Genomic DNA, 21,518 nt, shown 5'->3' with positions numbered 1-21,518 from the left:
CTTAGTGATTAACCCAAAAATAAAAACAAATTAAAAAAGGCTCACAATGATGTGAAGCAACAGCTTACAGCCATCAGGCACCCTCACAAAAATCCCCTCCTTCATCCGCAATGTGAAACATTTCATAAAAGAAAAAAGCATTTGAGCATAAGCTTCAAATATGTACGATTAACACATGATCCAAAGTTAAGGGAAAAAAAACGACGACAGATGTTCGCCAACATGGCTGCATCAGCCTTGAAGTTGACTAGGAATGTTTGACCTCCTGCTGGTTCTCAAATAAATGCCACACAGCTTTTAAAATCCTTCCAATAAACTAACTAAATTGCTATAAAAAATACCAGCCAGGGCAAAACTTTGTTTACATGTCACCTTACTGTGACCTGCAATTACAGAGCTTCCTTAAATCAACTGCTTGAACATCAAATATGCCACAGCATCCTGAGCCCAAGCTGCTAATTTGACTGGAAGCCAATTATTGTTGGGAAACCTGAGAAAAATACTTATAAAAGCAATTACATGTTTTTGAATTTCGGTGATAAAAAATTCAAATCAATACACAAAATCCTAACAGTGTAAGGCATCTCAGTGTTTTCCCAAAAACGGTTTTGATTCTTACTGTAAAAACAATTAAAGTTGATCTACAGATTTTTCTGTGGCTGGTGACATGAAAAAAAGCTACTAAATATCTTTTTTTGTTTTTTCTAACGTTTATACAGATCATTTCAGCAACCAATCTGAAAAATTAACAAACAAACAAAAAGAGGGCTTGAAGGACACAATCTGATTGGCTGACCAATAAAAATAGACTTGTCTAAATTGATTTCTGAACACTTTTTGTCAATTTATTCAGTGGAGCCAAGCTTTCAATCAGAAATCCCTCATAGAAACTCTGCTATCATCATGTAAGCGGTTGACCTCTTCAGAAGATCGCAGGTACTGTTCCCGCCCAAGACACCGAAACCCACATTGCTCCTGGAAGTTATAGGTTGGCGCCAGTCCAGTGTAAAGCAGTGAAGCCGGCATCGATGTTTGATTGTGTGTGTGCGGGTGAATGGGACTGTGACTGTACAGCGCTCTGGGCCTTCAAAGAAGCTGGTAAAGCGCTATATAGGTATATGCCATTTTAAATGATCCCAAGGTTTAAATGTATTATTCGTCTTTTGACAACTTGTTTGAATCTTCTTATTTCTCCATTAGACTGCTCTGATTCACTGAGGACTCAGAGAAAGCCCAGAAGACTGTTTATGGGAGAAGTGGGGAAGACAAGGAGACAGAAAGACAAATGATGAGCCATAAAGGAAGTCCTCGTTTCTCCTCCTACATCTGTGATTACACAAAGCCGCTCTCTGACTGTCAAACAGACTGTGTCCTCCTACACAAAAACACAGACATGCTGGGGAAAAAAAATAAATAAATAAAACTCCACGAGCATTTGCTAGGTTCTGCTTTTGTTTGCTGCAGACAGCCTCGAATACAGATTTACAACTTCATTCAGGACTTAAGAGAAATAATCTTTTTCCCTGTGATTTCACTTTATTATTGTTATTACAGAAAAGGACCTAGCTAAAGGGGTTCTCTTAAAGCCCTCGGATCTATGAACTTATTAAAAACAATTTTAATTGATATAAAATATAACAGAGTGTTGAGTTGAGATCTCTGTTGTAGAAAAAAAAATGTTGTAGGGTTTACTATATGACGTAGCGTTAAAATGGTTAGCTCTTCTGTCTAAAAAGAATTTAGCCAGGTGGCTCTGACCAATATTTTTGTTATATAATATTTACATCATTTTGGTTTGCACAGATTCAGCTGGAGCATCTTCATTAGGCTTAAAAAATATTTAGGGATTCTTTACAATTAAATTTACTTTACAAAAAACAAAAGAAAGATTAACTGCAAACGTCAACAACTCAAAGCAAAAACATGAATAATGTAATTTAAAAAAAATGACAATTTAACACTATGATGACAAAAATGGGGTTTATTTTTGAACCCCTAATCCCCTTTGGATAAGATATTGCTGGTACTAGAAATGGCATAAAAAACAAACAAACAATAACAAAATTTTTATTTATGAAGACATTTCTGCATAAGTTCAGAAAGCTCGTATGATTTGTCACTTTTGGAAACGGTCTCAAAATGTTTTCTTTGGAGCAATCTAACATTACGTATGTAATTTAGCTTTACTTTGCATTACTTACTTTATATTTGCAATTATTCACTTTCCATTTTCAAGGGTATCAGGCAAAAAGAAACAAAAAACAAAACAAAAATAGAAGATAATATATTACACAACCTTTAAAAATTTTTTCATGTAGGAAGTGGTTTATCTCCAAGTATTTCAGACTTACATTGTAAGCTCTGGCTTTTATACATAAACATATTGATCAAACCATCTTTTTTTCTGTGACTCCTTTTGAAAAACGAAAGTAAATTTCCAACCCAGCAGGTCTTGATAACACACCGCTCCTGTGCAGAAATATGAAACACGGCGGTGCCATCTTTCTAAAACAGCTTTCTCATTTCCTTGGCAATTTCCATTGACTGCTTCCAATCTCAACACCTACATCAGCAGGCGGTTTCTTTTTTATTTGTTTTTACATTTGAGCAGCAGTTTCACTGATTTGAAGATTTATTTGCTTCTTATGTTCTCTGTATTCACCTATAGAGCCTGTGTGCTGTAAAGCACTATGAGGACATTTGCATTCTGAATGAAATCTCCTGTTTGGATAACTAACGGCCATCTCATTGCTTTTTTTTTCTTAACTAACGGTAGCATGCTGTTTTGTAATGGTGAGCACTAATTTGGCTTATATTCAGAATTTCATCTACTGTCAGGGCTTAAAGCTGTGCTGGTTTTAGTTAAATAGGCTGACTCAGAACAGGAAAGCCAAGAGAATGTTATTTAGTACTGCGGTAAAAAGCAATTCATGTGTAAATCTTTAACAAAAGCAAGTGTCATTTGAAGAGATGATTTTTGGATTGGATTGTGTCTGATTCCTGTTGAGATGCTGTTCACAGCAAACAACATGAACATGGAACTTGTACAGCATCTGATCCTCAGTAGCCTGACAGTCACTAAAAGTTTGTTCTGTGTGTTTTAAATGCCTCAACATTTCTGAAAAGGGTAGAGTTCAGTTTAAGTCTGTTGGAAGTAGGGGAAAAAGAAAGGGAGTAATAGCAACTTTAAGCAGTTTTGAATGGCGCTTGCCTCCACTGCTGCCCTTAATCAGGGTAAACATGCCTCCTGCGGTGTCATCTGCAGTGCAGACCTCTGTTAAAGTCACTCATTGGCACCCCTACACCAGGACAAAGACCTGAATAATGTTTATATAGTATGAAATGAAAAACAAGACACAGAAGTCATGCTGATCCCTATTTTAACCCTTTAACACTGGAGCTTTAGCTACAGTGTTGACTTTCTTTCAACTTCCATAACTCTTTAACCGTTGATGCAATTAATGTTTTTTCAGTGAATTCTGAAGTGGAGAAAAGCAGCCTTGTGCTAATATGCAACACTTGACAGTAGTTAAGTCAGGAATCAGGAATCTTTATTGTCATTTTATCACAGCGATAAAACAAAACTAGGTTCTCTTGTCCCGGGGCAGCCGTCAATCAATGCAAGTCTGTTGCAGAGAAAAGAAGCTTTGCACCGTTATGCAAAACTTGACGTTTGGAAGGTGTTGCATAACGGTGCAAAAGCAATATGAAAAAACCCCCAGAACCAAATGATTCATGTTGATCACATTAACTGTTGAAGATTTACGGTATGCCAAAGAGTGTGTTATTTAGGTGTTGCAAGGGACAGCTTCAGTGTTAAAGGGTTAAAAAGTAATATCCCAATAACAGCTATATGTTTTTATGCCTGTTAGGGGTTTGCGTCTCGAATTCAAAGTCAACTACTGTGGCAATTGCTATCCTTAACATTCAATAACAGACCGAATATATTTAACAGTTTTTGCATTGATGTCATAAATTAGACACAAGATAGTTTTGAGTGTTGCACATAACCCTACTTTAAAAATGAAACGTTTTTATGATCAGACAGTCAAACATGTCATAGTTTTTGTAACCCGCAAGAAAAGTGAAGTTTTCTCATAAATATTATGTCACTAAATGTTATGTCAAGTCAAACTTGTTTCTAATTTTTGGTTCAAGGCCTTTTTTTTCTGGAGTGTTAACAGACAAAGTACAGCTTTAATCTAGACATGTTTAATATGACCATAATAGAAGGCCCTGGACAGAAAAAAACATTTTCAAATCTGTCCTAACCCAAGAGCCAAAAGTATCAGGTTCAAGTCTCAAATGTTAAAACGAATAAACCTGGTTTGTTTCCCCGATGATTGTGTGTGAAAGCAGACCCGATTAAAGAAAACAACACAGCGAGTAATTAAGTCAACACGCTGCAAGCTCATCTGGGAGCATGTACTGAGAAGATGCCCCAAATGGGAAAAAAAATAAATAAAGGCTCTGGAGACCGTTTGACAAAACCCCCATAGAGTTTACAGTCAGTAAAAAAAGTTGTCGGCCTGTTTTTATGGCCTGCTTGTGTGTGAAGAGAATTGAAGACATAAGTCTCTGTCTCACAAAGCTGCTGACCAGTCAGGCAGAGAAGAAAACATGCGCGAGGCTGAGGGGTTGTGTCGCATCCTTAACAAAAAATCATCCATAAATAAAGAAATAAATGAGGTTAAGACAATTATTTTATATTTTTGAGAGTAAATATGGTCAGATATGATCAAAATCCTTGTTTTTTTAATTTTATTATTTATGGAAGTTTTCCCCATTCACAGAGATTTAGCCTCACCTACTCTCCTCCCCCTTCACGCTAAACAATTTGTTTCACCATAACACCTTCATCTGGAAGCTAGGTGAGTAATCGCCAAGGGAATTGAGGCTGTTTCCAACTGGAAGACCGCAGTGACTCAGCTTGAACAAGCCAAGACGAGGTGTTTCTATCTTGTGATAGATCTGTTCTGGGATATTTCACTTAGTGAAAGATATTTTAAATATATTAACAACATTTTCAAACACATTTTCTAACTGACTGGGAACTTAAAAAGCAAGGACAAATAGATTAAGACTTTTAGAAAAAGGTTTTAACATTCAACAAACCTATTAAACCAGACTTGAATATGCTGTTCAGCGAGAACAGTGATCTGTCTGCCAACGTCCATGTCAGCCCCCAAAAAGGGTAAGACTTCACTGCTGCCAGAAGTCAGTAAAAAAAGCAACGTCTCTCTGAGATTAAATGTAACTATTTACAAGGATTCAGTTAATCTAAAGGGAGGAATGTGTCAAATGTGGAGTAAATTTTTGTTAAATTTAAGACTATTTAGGAACTGGGTAATGGTTCCTACAGTAGAATTTAAAACCAATTCCACCAGAATCGGAAAAAGTTAAAGGATGTGTACTTCGACAAAACAGTAGACACACCGTCCAAAAAATAAAAAATAATAAAATCAAGCATAAGTTTTTGGATTCCTAAATTAATACCAAAAGTAGTTACAAATACATTTTACAATTAGGAAGAAGGACATTTAAAAAATATATATTTTCCTGATTTTTCAGTGTATAGTGCATAACATTGCAGTAGTCATAAACCTACATGTGTAACCGTAATATCTTTTGTAAATCCTTCTTCCTTTGGACATTATGGCAAAGTCTGTGCAGTCTGTTAAAGACCCACTCCGATCATCTTTTGATGCATTAGAAAAGCGTTCCCAGTGGTCTTTTAATTATGTTTATGCCGCTTTAGGCAAAATCATAAAACCTGTGTAGTTTTTCTAGGACATAGTTGCTGCAGAGAGGCAGTAGTTCATTAGAAATTCCCCTCTGAGTCGTGGGGGGGGGCTGTTGGCGCCGAGTAAGCCTACCCTCTTCTCAACATCCATCTGTTTACACGCTCTCCCGCTAGCGTACAGCCACTCACACCCCCAACCTAACAAGGGAATATTAGGAGATGTGTAGGACTCAAAGGGGAACCCTGTCCATAGATGGAGTTGGTGTAAAAGTAAACACAAACGGCCTTCTCTTCTGTCTTGGATATGGTCACAAGTGCATTAGATGAACAACTTTGTGATGTATAAATAAAAGTGTACCCCACCACCTTTGCACAAGTGTAAAGGCACAAGAGCCGCTTGTGTTGGGATTTAACCCTTTAACCATTTCAAAAGGTTTTTGTCTCCACACTACTCCTAGTGTTACCACGGGAGACGTACCAAAAAGGTTAACATTTTTCTTTGGATTATTTATTTATTTTAGCTCTGCTCACATCAGGATCACCTTTTTTTGCTCACTCTTTTTCTGTTCTACTCATCACAGAATAATCCATATGCATATAAAAATACCTTTGTTAGCTTTTATTTTAAATATATGTAAAGACAACATGCATGTCAGTCCTTTTCATCCTTTGATGCTCTATTTGTTAGTTTAAAGAAATAAATGATTCTAGGGCAGCATCTGTTGTAGATGTGCTGTATGTGCTTTCCATGGAAAAAGTAAGAAATGTCAATGAAATGCGAATTAAATTAAATTGAATCAGAGTGGAAACCTTTATTAAAACTCATTTATTAAAAATATTCTTACTTTTTATAATTTTAAGATCACAACAAAAAATTGTGGCAGTTTCCCATTTTACAAATGCAATTTACTAAAATTAAAAGAAAGTTTTTTGCCTTTTGAAAAAAATAAAATAAAATAGGCTGACCTATAGTGAAAAACCTTCCAAACTGTAAATTCAGACACCTTAATTAATCTTGTAATGATACTGTTTCTGTTTGTGAAGTAAAGCCTCTCAACAAATGAAATGTCAGGACTAAAAACCCATGAAGTCGGAGCTGAAGGCAGGATTGATGCGGGTTCTCTGGGACGGTTGGAGAGCAAGGTGCCGAGGGATTTGTCAGTCTAACGGGAGTCGACGGGAAAAGAATGAGCTTTAACACTCTTACAGCCTGCTTTCACTTTCATGAGCTTGTAGAGAAACCGTTTAGTGAATCAGCCCCCTCCTCCCCGCTCAGAAAGACCCAGCTGTGGGGGGAAATGGGTGCTAAAGTAAAAGCATGGTAGAACTGCACACAAACACCCATCTTATTTCAGATTACCACCACCTGTCCCCGCACATTTCCATTTAATCTATCAAGCTGCTAACGTCGATGGAATCGGCTGACAGGGAAATAAAAAAAATCCAAACATGCGCATACAGTGCACATGCTGACATAAAAGTAGTTAAGGAAACTGCCAAGCACAGACACATGCTTACTGCCATGACCCAAGAACGGAGGTCGCAATGAGCTCAGGGCTCGTTGTCTCAGCGATTTCACGCTGCTTTGCTTTCAGTCTGGAACTGTAAGGCAGGGTCTCCAAACTCTGTTAAACAGCCCAAATAGCTTGGTTCTGTTACTTTTCTTCAAGAAATTCAAAAACGGGTACTCTGCATTTCAGGAATCTTCAATTAAAAAAAGGGTTTCTCATTCTCACACATTCAAAAATATCTGACCTGCAATGCCAACTTATAAATGTGTTTACATTTATTTGTCAAAAGGCATGAAAAGCAATATCATTTAATCCTTATCAATGAATTACGTCCTTTAGTCTTTGCATGGATCATTGTAAATCCCATACAATGCAAGAGGGTTTTGCTTTTTTGGGGGGACTAGTATGTACATATGGACAGAGGTATGTGACAGTATATTGGGTAACTTCACAGTTGTCAGCATCTAGGCAGGATATAAACCCAAGCTGGACTCCAAGTTTTCACCAAGATGCAAATACAGAGGTAACAGATAGATATGGAACTACACTCAGTATGGCTGTCCTCCATCTGAGGACTTGGCAGCCACCTGTCATTCGTGAAACCACGCCCACATAGGAGTGCGGCTATATTGCCACCGATAAAATAAAATATTGAGGGAGAAAACATTATTTGAGCTAGAGTGCAAGAGTGTTTGTTTCTGTTGTAAATTTAGTCATTTGCAAACATGTTTACTTCGGAACAAACCACCTAGTTTTTAGGACTGAGGCAAGAACTGATTTGGCTCCAGTTCATTTCAGTTCTTAAAACGGCTTTTAACACTGAAGATGTTGCAAATGACACCTAAATGACAAACTTTTTTGACCTACAGTCAACTAACTATAAGATCAATGTGCATCAGCTGACGCTGAGATAAGCTGCTTTGCACCGACATGCAACACCTTTTGTTAGTAAAGTGTTAGCTAACGAAGCGTTGTATAATGGCGCAAAACCGCTTTTATCTGGACAGAATCAGTTTACTTACATTGATAATCTTGCGTAAACTGTCAAGGAGTTACAGTAGTCCAAACATTTTAAACAATGGAGCTAAAGATCCAGTGTGAGAGGGTTAAACAGGAAGACAAAGTGTGCCTCTTGAATGCAGTTAGATTATTACATGTATCCACTTTCTCGCTCACTTTATTGATGAAAGTCTCCTTTATTAGAGTTGCCTGGTTAGTAAATTTCTCTTGCTTCTACATTTATGTTGGTTGTAGCGTGTACTGTAAATCCATACTTTTGCAAAAATTTCAAGAAAATTAATGTAAAAACTTTGAATAGAAAGTTTTTTTCTTATTTAAAAAAAAAAAAGTAATTGAGTAGCTGTTTTTGTAGAACACTGCTGTTTAAAAAGAAGGAAATGAGACATTTCTTCAAACTGGAGGTTATTCCAATGGAACCTGGCTCTGCTGCATTACATCTCTTGTACTGAGAAAAAAAAAACTGTTTGTTGCGGGATCTGCATGGCAGTCTGGAAGCCAAGACAACATTATAGTGGCAGCCCCTGAATAATGAAGTTCACGCTGCAGGTTCAAACATGAGCATCAACTGTCACCTTAGTGTTGATTGTAGCTGGAAGCCTGTTTCTAAATGATTTGGAATCCTTTACGTGATTTTTACCCTACATCTTAGATTTTCTTATAAAAAACCAAACATTTTTTCTAATCAAGATACACTTGAAGATTGTTATTAATCAATGGATCCCAAACACTTTTGGATTTATATTATTAAAATAAATTTGATACTGCATTAAAAGTTTAAAACCAAATATTAGCAAAAAAAAATGTTCAAAGCCTATAACCACTGTGAAAAGCAGAAAGAGTATATTTCTAAAAGTGAACTCTGAAAACAAAGAGCTACTGTGGAGTCAGGCTGACCTGACATGACAGGATTGAACGGCTATTCGATTTCCCGCCAGCCTTGCAGAACCTGAAACAATCGTAAATCTTGGGGAATAAACTGTTTTATTGCTTAGCGTTTTGAAAACGTGCAGTTTTTTTTTTTCGTTCTAAACAATCCTTTACCAGTTTTCACTTGCACAAGATTAATTATGCTTTTTTAGGATTGAATACATCTTCACCAATCACTTAAAAGAAAAAAAAAGGTTGGTTATGAAGAAATAAATTTGAAATGCCAACATTAATAACAAAAATGTTTGATCATTGCAGTAGAAATTTAGATACAATCAAATTACTGTTTTATAACGTGTGCAGTTTTGCTGCCAATATCTACCTTGTTTTCTGAGTGGTTGGGCTCTGGCGTTGTAGCGGTGGCGTCAAGGTCCGTCACTCCCCTGTCCGGGTTTAGGTCTTCTGCCATGGGGACCTGGTTGACCTCTTCTGCATCGATGTCCGTCTCCTCTGTGATGGTCGGCGTCTTTTCTGCACCTGTTAGCTCACGTTCTGAGCCGAAGAAAGTACATACACACACAGGTGGATAAGCACGCACACCTGCATACACACATGGACGTATGAGGATGTGCACACAAGCACACATGGGTGGACAAACACAAAAACAATTAAGAAACGTCATCTACACCACACTGTTCCATATAATTATCCATTACTTCAACAGAAAAAATGTCTTCACTGATAGGCTAAAGAACCTAAATCTGAAGGAAAAAAAGAGGTAAGTATAAACAAACTCCACCAGTTTCCAGTTGATATAATTCAAGATGCATTTCAAAACACAAATAAGGGCATCAATATCAAGTAAAAAATAAGGAAAATTGAAGAAAAAAAATCCACTAACAGGTAAATCAGCTCTTATGTTCTAGTAGTGTTGCTATGACGTGGGTTGTGCAAAAAAAATCAAAGAAAAAAAACACAAGGCCTTGTAAAAAGTTGAAACCAGAAATAAAAAGTGCTCATTCAGAGTGTACCAATCTGTTCCAACATGCGCTGAAGGAACAGAGAACAGCTTACAGTTGCAAAGGGTTTAAAAAGTGTTCTTGTTCTCTTTTGGACAGATGTTTCTTGATTTTTACAAATAAAGGTGAATTGTTTGATCACCATGATTTGAAATGGGGACCATGGAGGTGGCAGCATCATTTGTGGGGATGCAATGATGCATGAGGCCACAGCCATATCTGAGAAGTAATAAATAAGTTTATGATAGGAATAACTTATAGTTCTCCAGCTGCAAGTGCAATAACTACTTAAGTCTGGTTTAACTGTCTGTGGGAGGGGCGGAGTTACAGGCTGCAAGTGTTTAGATTTGTTTTGCTAGCTGCTTCTAAATAAAACTTTAAATGGTTCTTTAAGATTGATTAAAAAAAAGTAGCTGTGGAGCTATTAAAAAAAACCTGCAAATGTCTTCTAAATGCTTGAGTCTAATTGTTTAGAATTCAATTTTTGATTAATCATTTTAAAATGGCTTTTTTTAAGATACTTTCTGAGGTTGAAGTTCTTTAGATTAAAGAGGTGTATATTTGTGGTGCTGCACCCTGGAGAGATCTCAAATTCATTACAAAGAAGAACCACTTAATAAATTGTGGAGGGCACATAAATCATACTGAGCTGTGCTGTCTGTGGGTGTTTGTTGGACGTTAAAATATAATAGCAGAGAGGGTTAAATCAGGGAAATTCTTTCATTTCTTTGATTTGGGTTGTTCTTGGTAAAACTTTAAAGACGTGAATTTTCTCTTCATTTAAATAAAATATAAAAAAAGAGACATTTGAAAGTTTTCCATTATGTCAAATTGATAAAAATGTGGTAGTTGTTTCTGGGTCTGTTTAACTGAGTACATACTAAAACATGTTTTTTTACTTTAATTTCGATTTGCTGCTGCCTACAGCAGTCGAGCTCTTATCGAATGTTTCACTTCTTCAGAGTTTGATTGAATTTTCACACAGACGTTCACCTGAGCTGCTGTAACGCTGTTTGTCACAGCTGCTGCAACACTCACTGCTGCTGCTGCTGAACACACAGCCTGAAGTCACTGCTCACTCACATCTGAATCGACTCCACAGCCAAGTGTTTTCTCATAAACAATTGAAAACATGAAGGATTTGGGAGAAAAAGGAGAAAGAAAAAGAAGGATAAAAGAGTCTCACTGTGAGGAGAAAAAAAGGTTGGGGATGAATTTCTGCCTTTTCAATGCTGCTCTTCTCTATATAAAGATGGAGCTCTTCCTCTGCCAGCGCTGCCAGGGAGGAAAAAATGGAAATGAGGTTAAATAACCCGACTCCTTGAGTGTGTTTGATTCGCTCCGCAGCGACACACTTCAGCTGCGATCAGGCACTCACTCCACATTTCAGTCTGCTTTTCCTCCCATTCAGCTCCTTTTATTTCAACCTGTCATCTCCACCCACTCCCCTCCCTCTCCTGTGCTCCCCTTCTGGTGGTTTGATGGTGCTCCTGTGTTTCATGTCCTCCCTTTAAATCACCACCTCCATGATAACCTGCTGCCAACTGCTCTCACTTTCCTCTCCATAACAGCTCCTCTTCCTCCCTCTTTTCTCTCCAGCCATCAGTGCTGTGCTTTCCTGCTGACCTCCATTCTCTCCAATGCTGCCTTGAGTCCCCCCCTCTTGTTAGCCTTCTCTTCTACTCAGTCGACACCTTTCCGAGGGGCTGTGATACGGTGACCATCCTCATTTTAAGAGTTTAAGTTCACATTAAAGCAAATAAAATGCCAGATTCACAGTTGAAAGACTTTTCAAACTATGCAGAGGTGTTCAACTAGGCAAGAAATGAATTGCAGGTCACATGTGACACTATTTTCAAGTACAGACATCAGTATTGGCTCCAAAGATTTGCTGTTAAAATATGCGTTTGGTTTGATCAAAAAGCACTCAAAGCACAAAAATAAAGAATGGTTTTGAATAGTGCTTGAGAAAAATCTTCTATGATTTTTTTTCCATCTAAAACCTTCAGCATGCCATTTTATTCATAGTAAATCACTCTGCTCTTTCAGGGAATTCCTGCTTAATCTTTTGGTTTTGTTAACTTCTATTCTTACTGATTGATGGCAGCAGTGTGGTGTTAAGAACTTCACTTCACAGTGAGTAGGCCTTGGTTCACATCACAGCTGAGCATTTATTTGAATAATATGCATCTTAGGTCAACTGATGACTGTCCCTGAGTCTGATTGTAAGGTTGTGTGGTTGGGTGGCCCTGTGATGGACTGGCGGCAAGGGTGTACCCCATCTCGCCCAACAGTGGCTGGGATAGGCTCCAGCAACCCTGTGACCCCGAAAGAGATTAGTGGTGCAGGTTTTTGGGTTGTCCGTGGAGGATGGTTGACCGGTGCGGCCACATCCTAAAGGCAGCGCAGGAGTGTGTTTTTTTTTTTTTTTAAACTTGTCCTGTCCAACAGCTGGGCAGACAGATGAGAGCTGAGGGCCTTTTGTGTTGGACATATTTTACTTTAACAACAGGGGTTATTAATCTTCTGACAAACCAGAGGTATGTCTGAATAAACCCCTTTTGTAATCGAGGCCAAACTTTATTCATTTTAATTGTTTTTGAAAGCAGGAGTGTATTTCTTGTACCTTCCTTGAGGCTCCTGAGGTCAATTTAAGGGACGTCAGGAAAATGCAATGCATCACTATTGTGCGTGTGGTGAATGTATTGTGACATATTTGTAAGGATAATGTAAGTTACACACACTTATGATGTACAAGTGATGCTGTTTCACTGTGTTACCCCACACAAACTATACTCTTATTGTCTAACCTTTAACAATCAGGCTCAGTTTGTGGACTTTATCACTTGAACAGCACCAACAGGCCCCTTGCGCAGTGCGCAGGGTTCAGACGGGATGGAAAAGTAAAAAATCCAGACGATGTGTCAGCGTTCTCACCTTCTTCACTCTTATTTACTCTTATGATTCACTACACCCTGTTGCTCACAGTAGGCCCAAACAAAAAATATGTATCAACATTTTTGCCCTATGGGCTCACCGAGTGGCGTAGGATGTTAAAATTTTCTGCTTGCCCTGTATAGGCTTACATTTTTCACACACACAGCCTGTATCCACCTGTCAGGGCAGTTGTGACAGATATTAGGTGGGTTTAGAATATGGATGAATGGCGTTTCTGAGTGTATGAACAGTCTTATGGTCACTGAAAAAAAGGTAAATGTTACAAGAACATTGTCCTTTTTGAGGACCAACAGCATCAACCACTTTTAAGTATAAGAAAAAACTTTTTTAGCTTTTAGTTACTTGTAAACAGTTTCTCCTAATCCTGTCCCAAAGAAGGATTCCTAAGTAATCACTTAGACTACTTTTATCATTTTTTTTTCTTTTAAAGCATTTTTCAAAGGGCTTATATCAAGCAAGATGATTTTTCTGAGCTTTTAAGTATATTATAATGTTCACTCCTCACAAAAAGAAACCCCGAAGTGGTATTTTGTTCCATTCACGCATTGAGTTTTTCTTTTACCTGCGCTCTGAGCACCAGCCCCTCCAAATCCAAGAAAGTGAGCGGGTTCTCTCGAGGTGACGTAGACCAGTGAGAACAGCTGGTGCCTCAGAGACAGAGTCATCTTACGTTCGGGTTGGAAAAGAACTCAAGAAAATAACTAATCTTTAATAAAAAAAATTTGTTTCTTTTGTGTGCCAAAGGTAATATATTATCATAAACATGGATATTGTTTACTATAAATATCTTAAGAACATGGTTTAGGGCCTTTAAAATTTCCTGCCTTGTTTTCTCTTCATTTTTAACAAACAATATTCAAATTAAAATTAAAAACCAAATCGTATTTGGACGACTTTAACATTCATTCAAGCAACTGACTGTGGCAGCTTTTTAAATGTATATTAGTATATTTTATACCATGGTCCGGGTGAATACTCGATTCTGATAGGCTGCTGGGTGTGCATTAAAACCTGATAACCGCACAGTGAAAAAAGAAGTTCCAGTCACCTAGATTAAATGTTTTGTATCACTGCGCCAGCTTCTTTAAAACTTTCTCTCTGAACTGATGCTTTATTCAACCCATCGGAAAGATCAGCATATATATATATATATATATATATATCGCCGAATCTTGACTGCAGCGGTGGTGAGGCGCGACGCGGACTACTTTTTACGCTCCTCATCACGTAAATAATAGTCTGCTTTTTGTGAGAAAAAACAATCCAAATCGGAAAAAAAACAAGAATTAAGGACTAAAAACTGGTTAATATGTATTGCTTTTGTAAGTGACCATATAAGCGGGTTAATGACCTTCGAAGTGTGCGTTATTACTTTTTAAACACACTTTGCGTTGGACGGTTCAGGCTTCCACGGCGTGCGTTAAAAAGTGATGATGCACACTTCGTTGGCCATTAACCCTTACTTAACTTTAATTTTAGCTATTTCAACCTGTACCATATTCAACACAAGGCAGGCCTCTTGTTTGAAAGTTTTAGAATTTTAGCGTCTTTAGTAAACAACTTTACAAACAAGCTCAGGGAAACAGAAGAAATCAAAGTAGGCAGAAAGTCTCTTGGATATTTCTCAATATCTTAGCTCTGTATGTTGGTGATAAGAAGTATTATGGAAGCAGTTCAAAGATCTGATTGCATATTCTGAAGGAAAATCTTCTGTTTTTAACTCGGGCATCAATGGAAATAATGTGTTTCAGAGTTTTTTTGTGTCATCTTGGTTCATTCAGTTGAAAAGGCTTATTGCTCTCCATTTTTCCTAAACCCCTCCATTCATGATTCTCTTTGCCTGTTTCCTCTGCAGTTTCATTCCCTGCTCCCCCAGATTTCTGCTCCTCTAATCCAATATCTCTCCCTTTTTCATCCCTTCTCCTTTTATTGCCAAGATAATTAGTTCTTTCGATAAGGTCATTGGTTGTGCGTGTCGGCTCTGATGTTGTCCCACCCAGAGCAGCAGCAAAGGGAGTGCGTGCGCTGGCCTCTGCAAATGCTCGCGAGGCCCATGCACCAATTTGCTTGGATGTGGTGTTAAAGTGCGTGGGTGATCCCTGAACTCCTCGGAATGTGAAAGCGAGCCTGTCTCCAGAGGGCCGGATGGTGCTCTGCAGATAAGGTGTTCTGCTCTTTCTTCAGCCGAGACTCCATGTCAGCGGTTGCACCCTCTTCAGAGCCATATGTCTCTGTATCCGAGTACGAGGCGGCACACAAGCGTTATATCGTAGCTTCTTTGTGTCAACTCATCCGTGAGATTGACCTACACTTCTCCTTGCCACCAGGATTGGGCACCTCTAACACCCTTTTCATTGAGATGGTGGTGCTACACGTAAGTCAGTCTTGCCTCACCAAAGCATAATCTCTGAATTCTTGTCACTTATGTTTGGACCATAAGGCACCATATTAATAAACAGAGAATGAACAATCTTTTTGATACACAAGGCACGCTGGATTAGAGTGCATTAAGTCAGCGGTACCCAACCTTTTTTGCGCCACGGACCGGTTTGACGTAGACAAAATTTTCACGGACCGGCCTTTACGATGTGGCGGTTAAATATTGTTGCAACGCTACGATGGAGGAGGCGAAAAAGCGAGATAAGACAGATTTTGGGCTTTTATTTTGACACACATAACATTGTACATCGCACAGGTGTCATCATCCTCTCCCCTTCCCACATTCATGGTGCAAAAAAAAAAAAGAAGTGCGTCTATTAAATGTAGCTTTCGTTTTTTGGAAGTCGAAGGCTCCTCTCTGAGTCCTGGCTGGGCCTTTTCCACTTGGAAAAGAAACTTTCCAAGGACCTTTGTTTTTTACTCATTTTGCTAGCTTCTGGGTTTTATTTTAGCGGTAACCTATCATGTGACCAAGAAGAGCGCCTTGGCCTGTGTCAAGAGAGACATAGACGGATCTCTATGAATCGGGCAATTTTTCAAAATAAAACATCTTTCAGATTCCAAAATAAATACAACGCAAGTAATGTAAGTCTTTTATTCTTTCTGTGTGGCCCGGTACCAAATGACCCACGGACCTTTGCCGGTCCGCGGCCCGGGGTTGGGGACCGCTGCATTAAGTGAAACAAAACAGTAATTTAATGTGTTTGACTACACCACCCAGAATAGCCAGAGATGATAAGAGGCAGGTGATTGGTCAGACAGATCGATGGGAAGTTTTGTCAAATGAGTCAAACTTAATTTGCAATAACTCAAAATTCTTTAGGTGTTACATTTAAAATATAAAACGACACACCGACTTTTGAATTGAATTATTTTGAGGCAAAGTGCATATTTCTCCATCACCACACAATGGTCCAACAATCTATCAGCGGTGTTGCTTTAAAGTTTACCAAAAGCGAGTTCTTTGTACCACAGAAATTTGATTCCAGGCCAATAAGCACAACCAGAATTGATACTTGAAGAGGACTGTCGATTTAAAAATAATGATTGTCAGAAAACTATGTTTATATACTTTCACTCATTTATTACATTTCTAGTTAAAATTTCTGACCACGGTGGAGACGACTGTTTCATTCCATCGCATCAGAGAGCAGTCTCTTTTTTTAAGCCTGAACAGAAATGCTTATTAGATATGTATTTGTGAATGCTCTTAGTTAAAACCAGGCAACAGATCCATACCTATTCCTGACTCCAGCCAGTCTGTCAGAGATCTACAAACACCATCTGTTGGTATTTAAACACTTGAAAATCTTTATAAATCAGTTTGAAATACTGCCTATCATTGAAGCTGGCAACAGTGACTGTCGCTTTGTCTGGCATCTCAGTCCCCAAACACTGACCGGGGAAACTAAACCCATCATTCAGTAGAAAAATAGGAACACAGCTTCTCGCTCACTAACATGCGAGAGCTCAGTCTCTCAATAAAATGTTGTTAAATGAGCAGATTTTGTGCTTAACTGGTTTGTTTTTTCACACAGAATTCCTGTTTTAGTCAAACCCTCTAACTTGACTCTTTACATGGATGATTCTATGTTCTTCAAAACTTATTTTTCTTCTTAAGACACGTTTTCTCTAATATCAAGACTTGTGAATTGAAAAAATGTGTGAAGTATTTTCATGATAATTTAAACAAAAACAAAAATTCCCTGTGCATTTCGGCAAAGTTGGCTGCTTGTTACTTGTATTAAAACTGAAATATTTCATCATTGCCCTTTTCAATATTTGATTCTAGCCCAAAGCCAATAACAATATTTGGAATAACAGAATGAAATAGTTTGTGACTTTTCCAACAGAAGCCTATTTCACGCATTAAAGGTACAACCGGGGAGGTTGCTGTTTCTACTCCCCAACTGTTAATTGGTGTGGATCCCCAAGGGGGTAAATATCCTGTAACAACAGCTAAATGTTATGAGCTGCTGCTCTTCCATTTGCTGGCTTTGCATCAGGCGTGGGTGCATGTTTACCTGGAACGGAAGAGTCATTGCCAATCTTTTTGAAGTCCTCTTGTCCATCTGCATTTTGCTGCGTGTGCTGCAGACTCAGTTTGTGACAGACTTCGAACGCCTGGCCCACTGTCCGAACGATGCGCATGGCCTGACTCTGCAGGTGGGAAAAAGAGGACAAGAGAACTGGTAATTGAATTGAATTGTATTTGAATCAAATTCAACTTTATTAATCCGATAGTACAATTGCTCACTAGATATGAGATCAAACAAACTAACAAGCAAATAAATACATAAATAATTGTGCATAATAATGATAACACTTGGGTATTCATGCATCAGATTGTGATCAGAGCATAAAAACTGAAGATGAATATGTAAGTGATGATAAAACTCAAACTCAAAGATTGGGACTATTTCGGGTGCTACTGGAGACTTTCACATTAGCCTGGATGGCACTTTCTGTTTCCAAAGAGCAGTTGCATCATGTCCACCATGTCCCTAAAGCCAGTTGAGTAGAATAGACGTAGTCGCCGTCATCTCACAGCTAAAGGCAGAGGAGATGTTTACCGCTCTGGTTCCTGTCTTTCCACAGTTAGAGTTAGGTGTTCCACAGTTTGGTGTTTTTAACTTATTCTTGCGGCATTTTTCTGCTGATGATTGACGTATAAAGAAAATTAAGTTCAAAATTGTATTTCTGAGTATTATTTTATTCAAATCAAAGCTCCCTGCTCCGCTCTATTCGTATGCATCAACTTGTAGACGACTACATCCAAGTACCTCTTTATTTTCTTTAATCTAGCTGTACTGTTGTATTGTACTGTACATTACAGCTTGTAATGTTTGTTACATTGATAATGTTAGGTTAGGGTGTGAGGGGCTGTAAACAAGAGGGACAGTGCATAAATAGAGAGCTCTCAGCAACCGGGAGGGGAGGGGAAGTTTGCCAATGGTTGCCACAACTCCTCAAAGGTGAATTTCTACTGAACTACTGCTGCTCTATGTCTATCTATGTCCTAGAAAACCACACAGGTTTTTGGATTTTGGCTAAAAATGGCATAATCATAATTTAAAGAGAAAACAGATCATTGGAGTGGGTCTTTCAAATAAACTTACAGATGACCAAGAATCAAAAACCAAGAGATCCACCACAAGGAGGAGGACGACGACATCTATCTGGTGTTAGGTTGTTAAAGTAAACAAAAATGTAATTGACTGATAAAGGGAAAAGAAACTGAGCAATTTCTACACCAAAGTATCAGTTGTGATGAAGATACGTTTTGTATGTTAGCATGTAGGTTATCTGAAAACGTTGGAGGGAACTGACCAAATCGCTATATTTACTTGAAGCAGTATTTGTTTAGGAAAAGATGGCTTCACCCTATTGTCTGAATGCATCATTGCTGCATCTGGACCACATTCCTTACAGCAGCAGAATCACTTACTGATTCTGTCTTACCTGCTCTGACCGTGTCCCCTGACAGTACACATGAGGGCTGTTTATGTGTTTTAGTGCCATTCTCTGAAAGGTCACCGTGAATGATGACAGGAATTTTCCTTTAACAACATGTGCAGAGACTTGTCTGGTTTCATTTCCTGAATGGGAGGTCAGGTGAAAAGCGTGTGTGTGACGCCATCTGCTGCCCCCCCTCCCCCCATCAGACTTCTCAAAAATACTCTTTACATTGCTCATATGTTCAGCTGAGGGAAGCTTTGGATTTGAAAGCAGCCATCTGTAAATGATGCAGAACAGATGCAATTTGGCCAAAGAGCAAAAGACAAAACCAGTGGAGCCTTCTCAGAGGAAGACATGCTTTGACTAGGATTCAATTAGAATAGAAAACATACAGGATTGCATGTTGAACAAGTAAACATTGAGGTATGGAGACGGGAACATTTTCAGGATTTTAGGAGGAAAGATGGAGGGATTGCAGCAATCCCTCCAAATTTACTATGAATTTGAATTAGGAAAAATTATCTTTTCCATTTACATAATCTGAATTAAATGATTTATTAGCATTCGTCCTCTCAATACATTTCTTAATGGCTATTTTAGCATTTTTGTCTTTTTGATGGTTCGTATGATCTTACATTGTTAGTTTGGCTGATTTTTTAAATATTTCCTTCTGGATTTTGACAGCAGTAAAAGTATTTCCTTTTTTAAGTATTAGCATACATCTTTCAATTACAAATCTTTAAAAACATGCAAGATTAGATTTGTCTTTTTAAAAAGCTGATTTACTTTTTTTGGACACATCAATTAGACCAGTGTTTTTCAACCTTTTTTGAGCCACGGCACACTTTAACCTTGACAAAAATCCCGCGGCACACCAGCATCCCATAAAAAATAAAAAAGCAGAAATTCATGGTCTGTATTGATCGACAGCCCCCCCCCCGCCGCCACAATCTCACGTGGATTTTTGTGATAATTGTGGCAGAAAAAGCAGGAAGTTGCTGCTGTTTTTTCTAAGAGATGAAATAAGAGTTAAATTAGAAAATTTAGAAACTGTTTGTTTGTTGTGGTTTCAAGGCGTTTCACAAGGTCGACTCATTAGGCGCTGTCCCTTTAAGCCAATGCATCATGGGAGATGTAGTGTGAAAACGGCTGAAAACGGGCAGAAGGACTCGCGTCTCTGAGCTTCATTGTTTTGTTCACTTGTTCCACGGTCTGACACCGGACTCTGTGGAAAGCTACACCAAAGACGAGCTGTAGCTGGTGTTTTTGTTAGAACTGAGCGACTTTTCAGCAGAATTAAGAACAAGGAAGTGAAGACTTTAACCACTTCTGATTGGTCAGACTGATGACATGTGATTAAGCCTTCAAAAATGATTGGCGGAGACAGTTAAAGGGGCGGGATTTTTCCGCAAACTGCTATAGCTGGAGGGTAATCGCGATACCGTCATTCTTATCAAAATGTCTTTAATAGAATTAAATAAACACAAAGAAAAAGTAATTTTAAGATCTTTTATATTCCTAATTACTCAGTGTTTTATCAGGGCCTGTTTGGATGAACAAAGAGCTGATCTCCTGGAGATGGAAAATGTTGTTAAAGCAGTTAATGAGGGCAATTTCCCACGGCACACTTGACCATCTCCCACGGCACACTAGTGTGCCGCGGCACACTGGTTGAAAAACACTGAATTAGACGACAGTGCACACATTTAAGACTTATGACTGAAAGAAAGTTCTGGTGTTGTTTTTATTTAAGCTCATTAAATCAAGAGCAACGACAGTTTCCTGAATCATAATGTCAACATGAAGCTGGGTGTGACAGATGCCAAATCCTGTTAAACAGATGTGAATCAAACAACACGGATTTACTCAGATCTGACTTCTCCTTTTTTCTTTTATTATTTTCTGCCAATAAGAATCAGATGCAGATAACTGGATCTGTCAAAAGGAAACATTATAAATAGAGAACATTGCTATTTTTTTTACATTTGATTATGCTTTTTTTTAAAATCATAACTTTCTAAAAAAAAAAAAAAGTTCATTGTTATAGAGACTTAAAAAGTACAAACATGAAGTTAAAAATATCAGACATAACCATTTCATATTTGCAATATTAGGGAGACCTGAATTACCATACTCATCAAATGACAATTTAACTCCTTTAAAGCAGTGGTCTCCAACCTTTTTCAGGTCGTCGACCGTTTTAATGTCAGACAGCATTTTCACGGACTGGCCCGAACGGGGCCAAAGAGTGCATTTAATACTCATAAACTTCTGGTTTCTGAAAAACCCAATTTTCAAATGAAAATGCAACTAAATTTTTTTTTAAAAACAATCTTAAAACATTACGAGTTTTTTTTAAGATGATGAAAATTCAATGAAACAAAGTTGTTGATTTGTAGAAGTTGTTTTTGAGTAGTAGATAATTCAATAAAAGCAACATGACAGTTTTTTTTTATTTCACACCATTATAACAAAATAAAAATCAAACCACTCTCAGATCAT

At 38.1% G+C, this 21,518-nt stretch overlaps 1 protein-coding gene across 2 annotated transcripts in view; it reads right to left on the bottom strand.

The window, feature by feature from the left end:
* Positions 1-21,518, bottom strand: part of LOC101163480 (carboxyl-terminal PDZ ligand of neuronal nitric oxide synthase protein) — a 172,697-nt gene that overhangs the window by 42,884 nt on the left and 108,295 nt on the right. The window contains exons 6-7 of one of the 2 annotated variants that reach the window (XM_023954384.2): positions 17,582-17,717; positions 9,524-9,741 (exon numbers count right to left, since the gene is read on the bottom strand). In XM_023954384.2, the coding sequence (XP_023810152.1) occupies positions 9,524-9,741; positions 17,582-17,717 (354 nt within the window). The remainder of the gene's footprint in view (positions 1-9,523; positions 9,742-17,581; positions 17,718-21,518) is intronic. The other variant, XM_023954385.2, reaches the window with a different exon arrangement.

Source organism: Oryzias latipes, chromosome 4 (genome assembly GCF_053564925.1).
Source record: "Oryzias latipes strain Hd-rR chromosome 4, Olatipes_Hd-rR_3.1".
NCBI lineage: Eukaryota > Metazoa > Chordata > Actinopteri > Beloniformes > Adrianichthyidae > Oryzias > Oryzias latipes.
The sequence above is the reverse complement of the archived record's forward strand: the minus strand, read 5'-3'. Positions and strand labels throughout refer to the sequence as shown.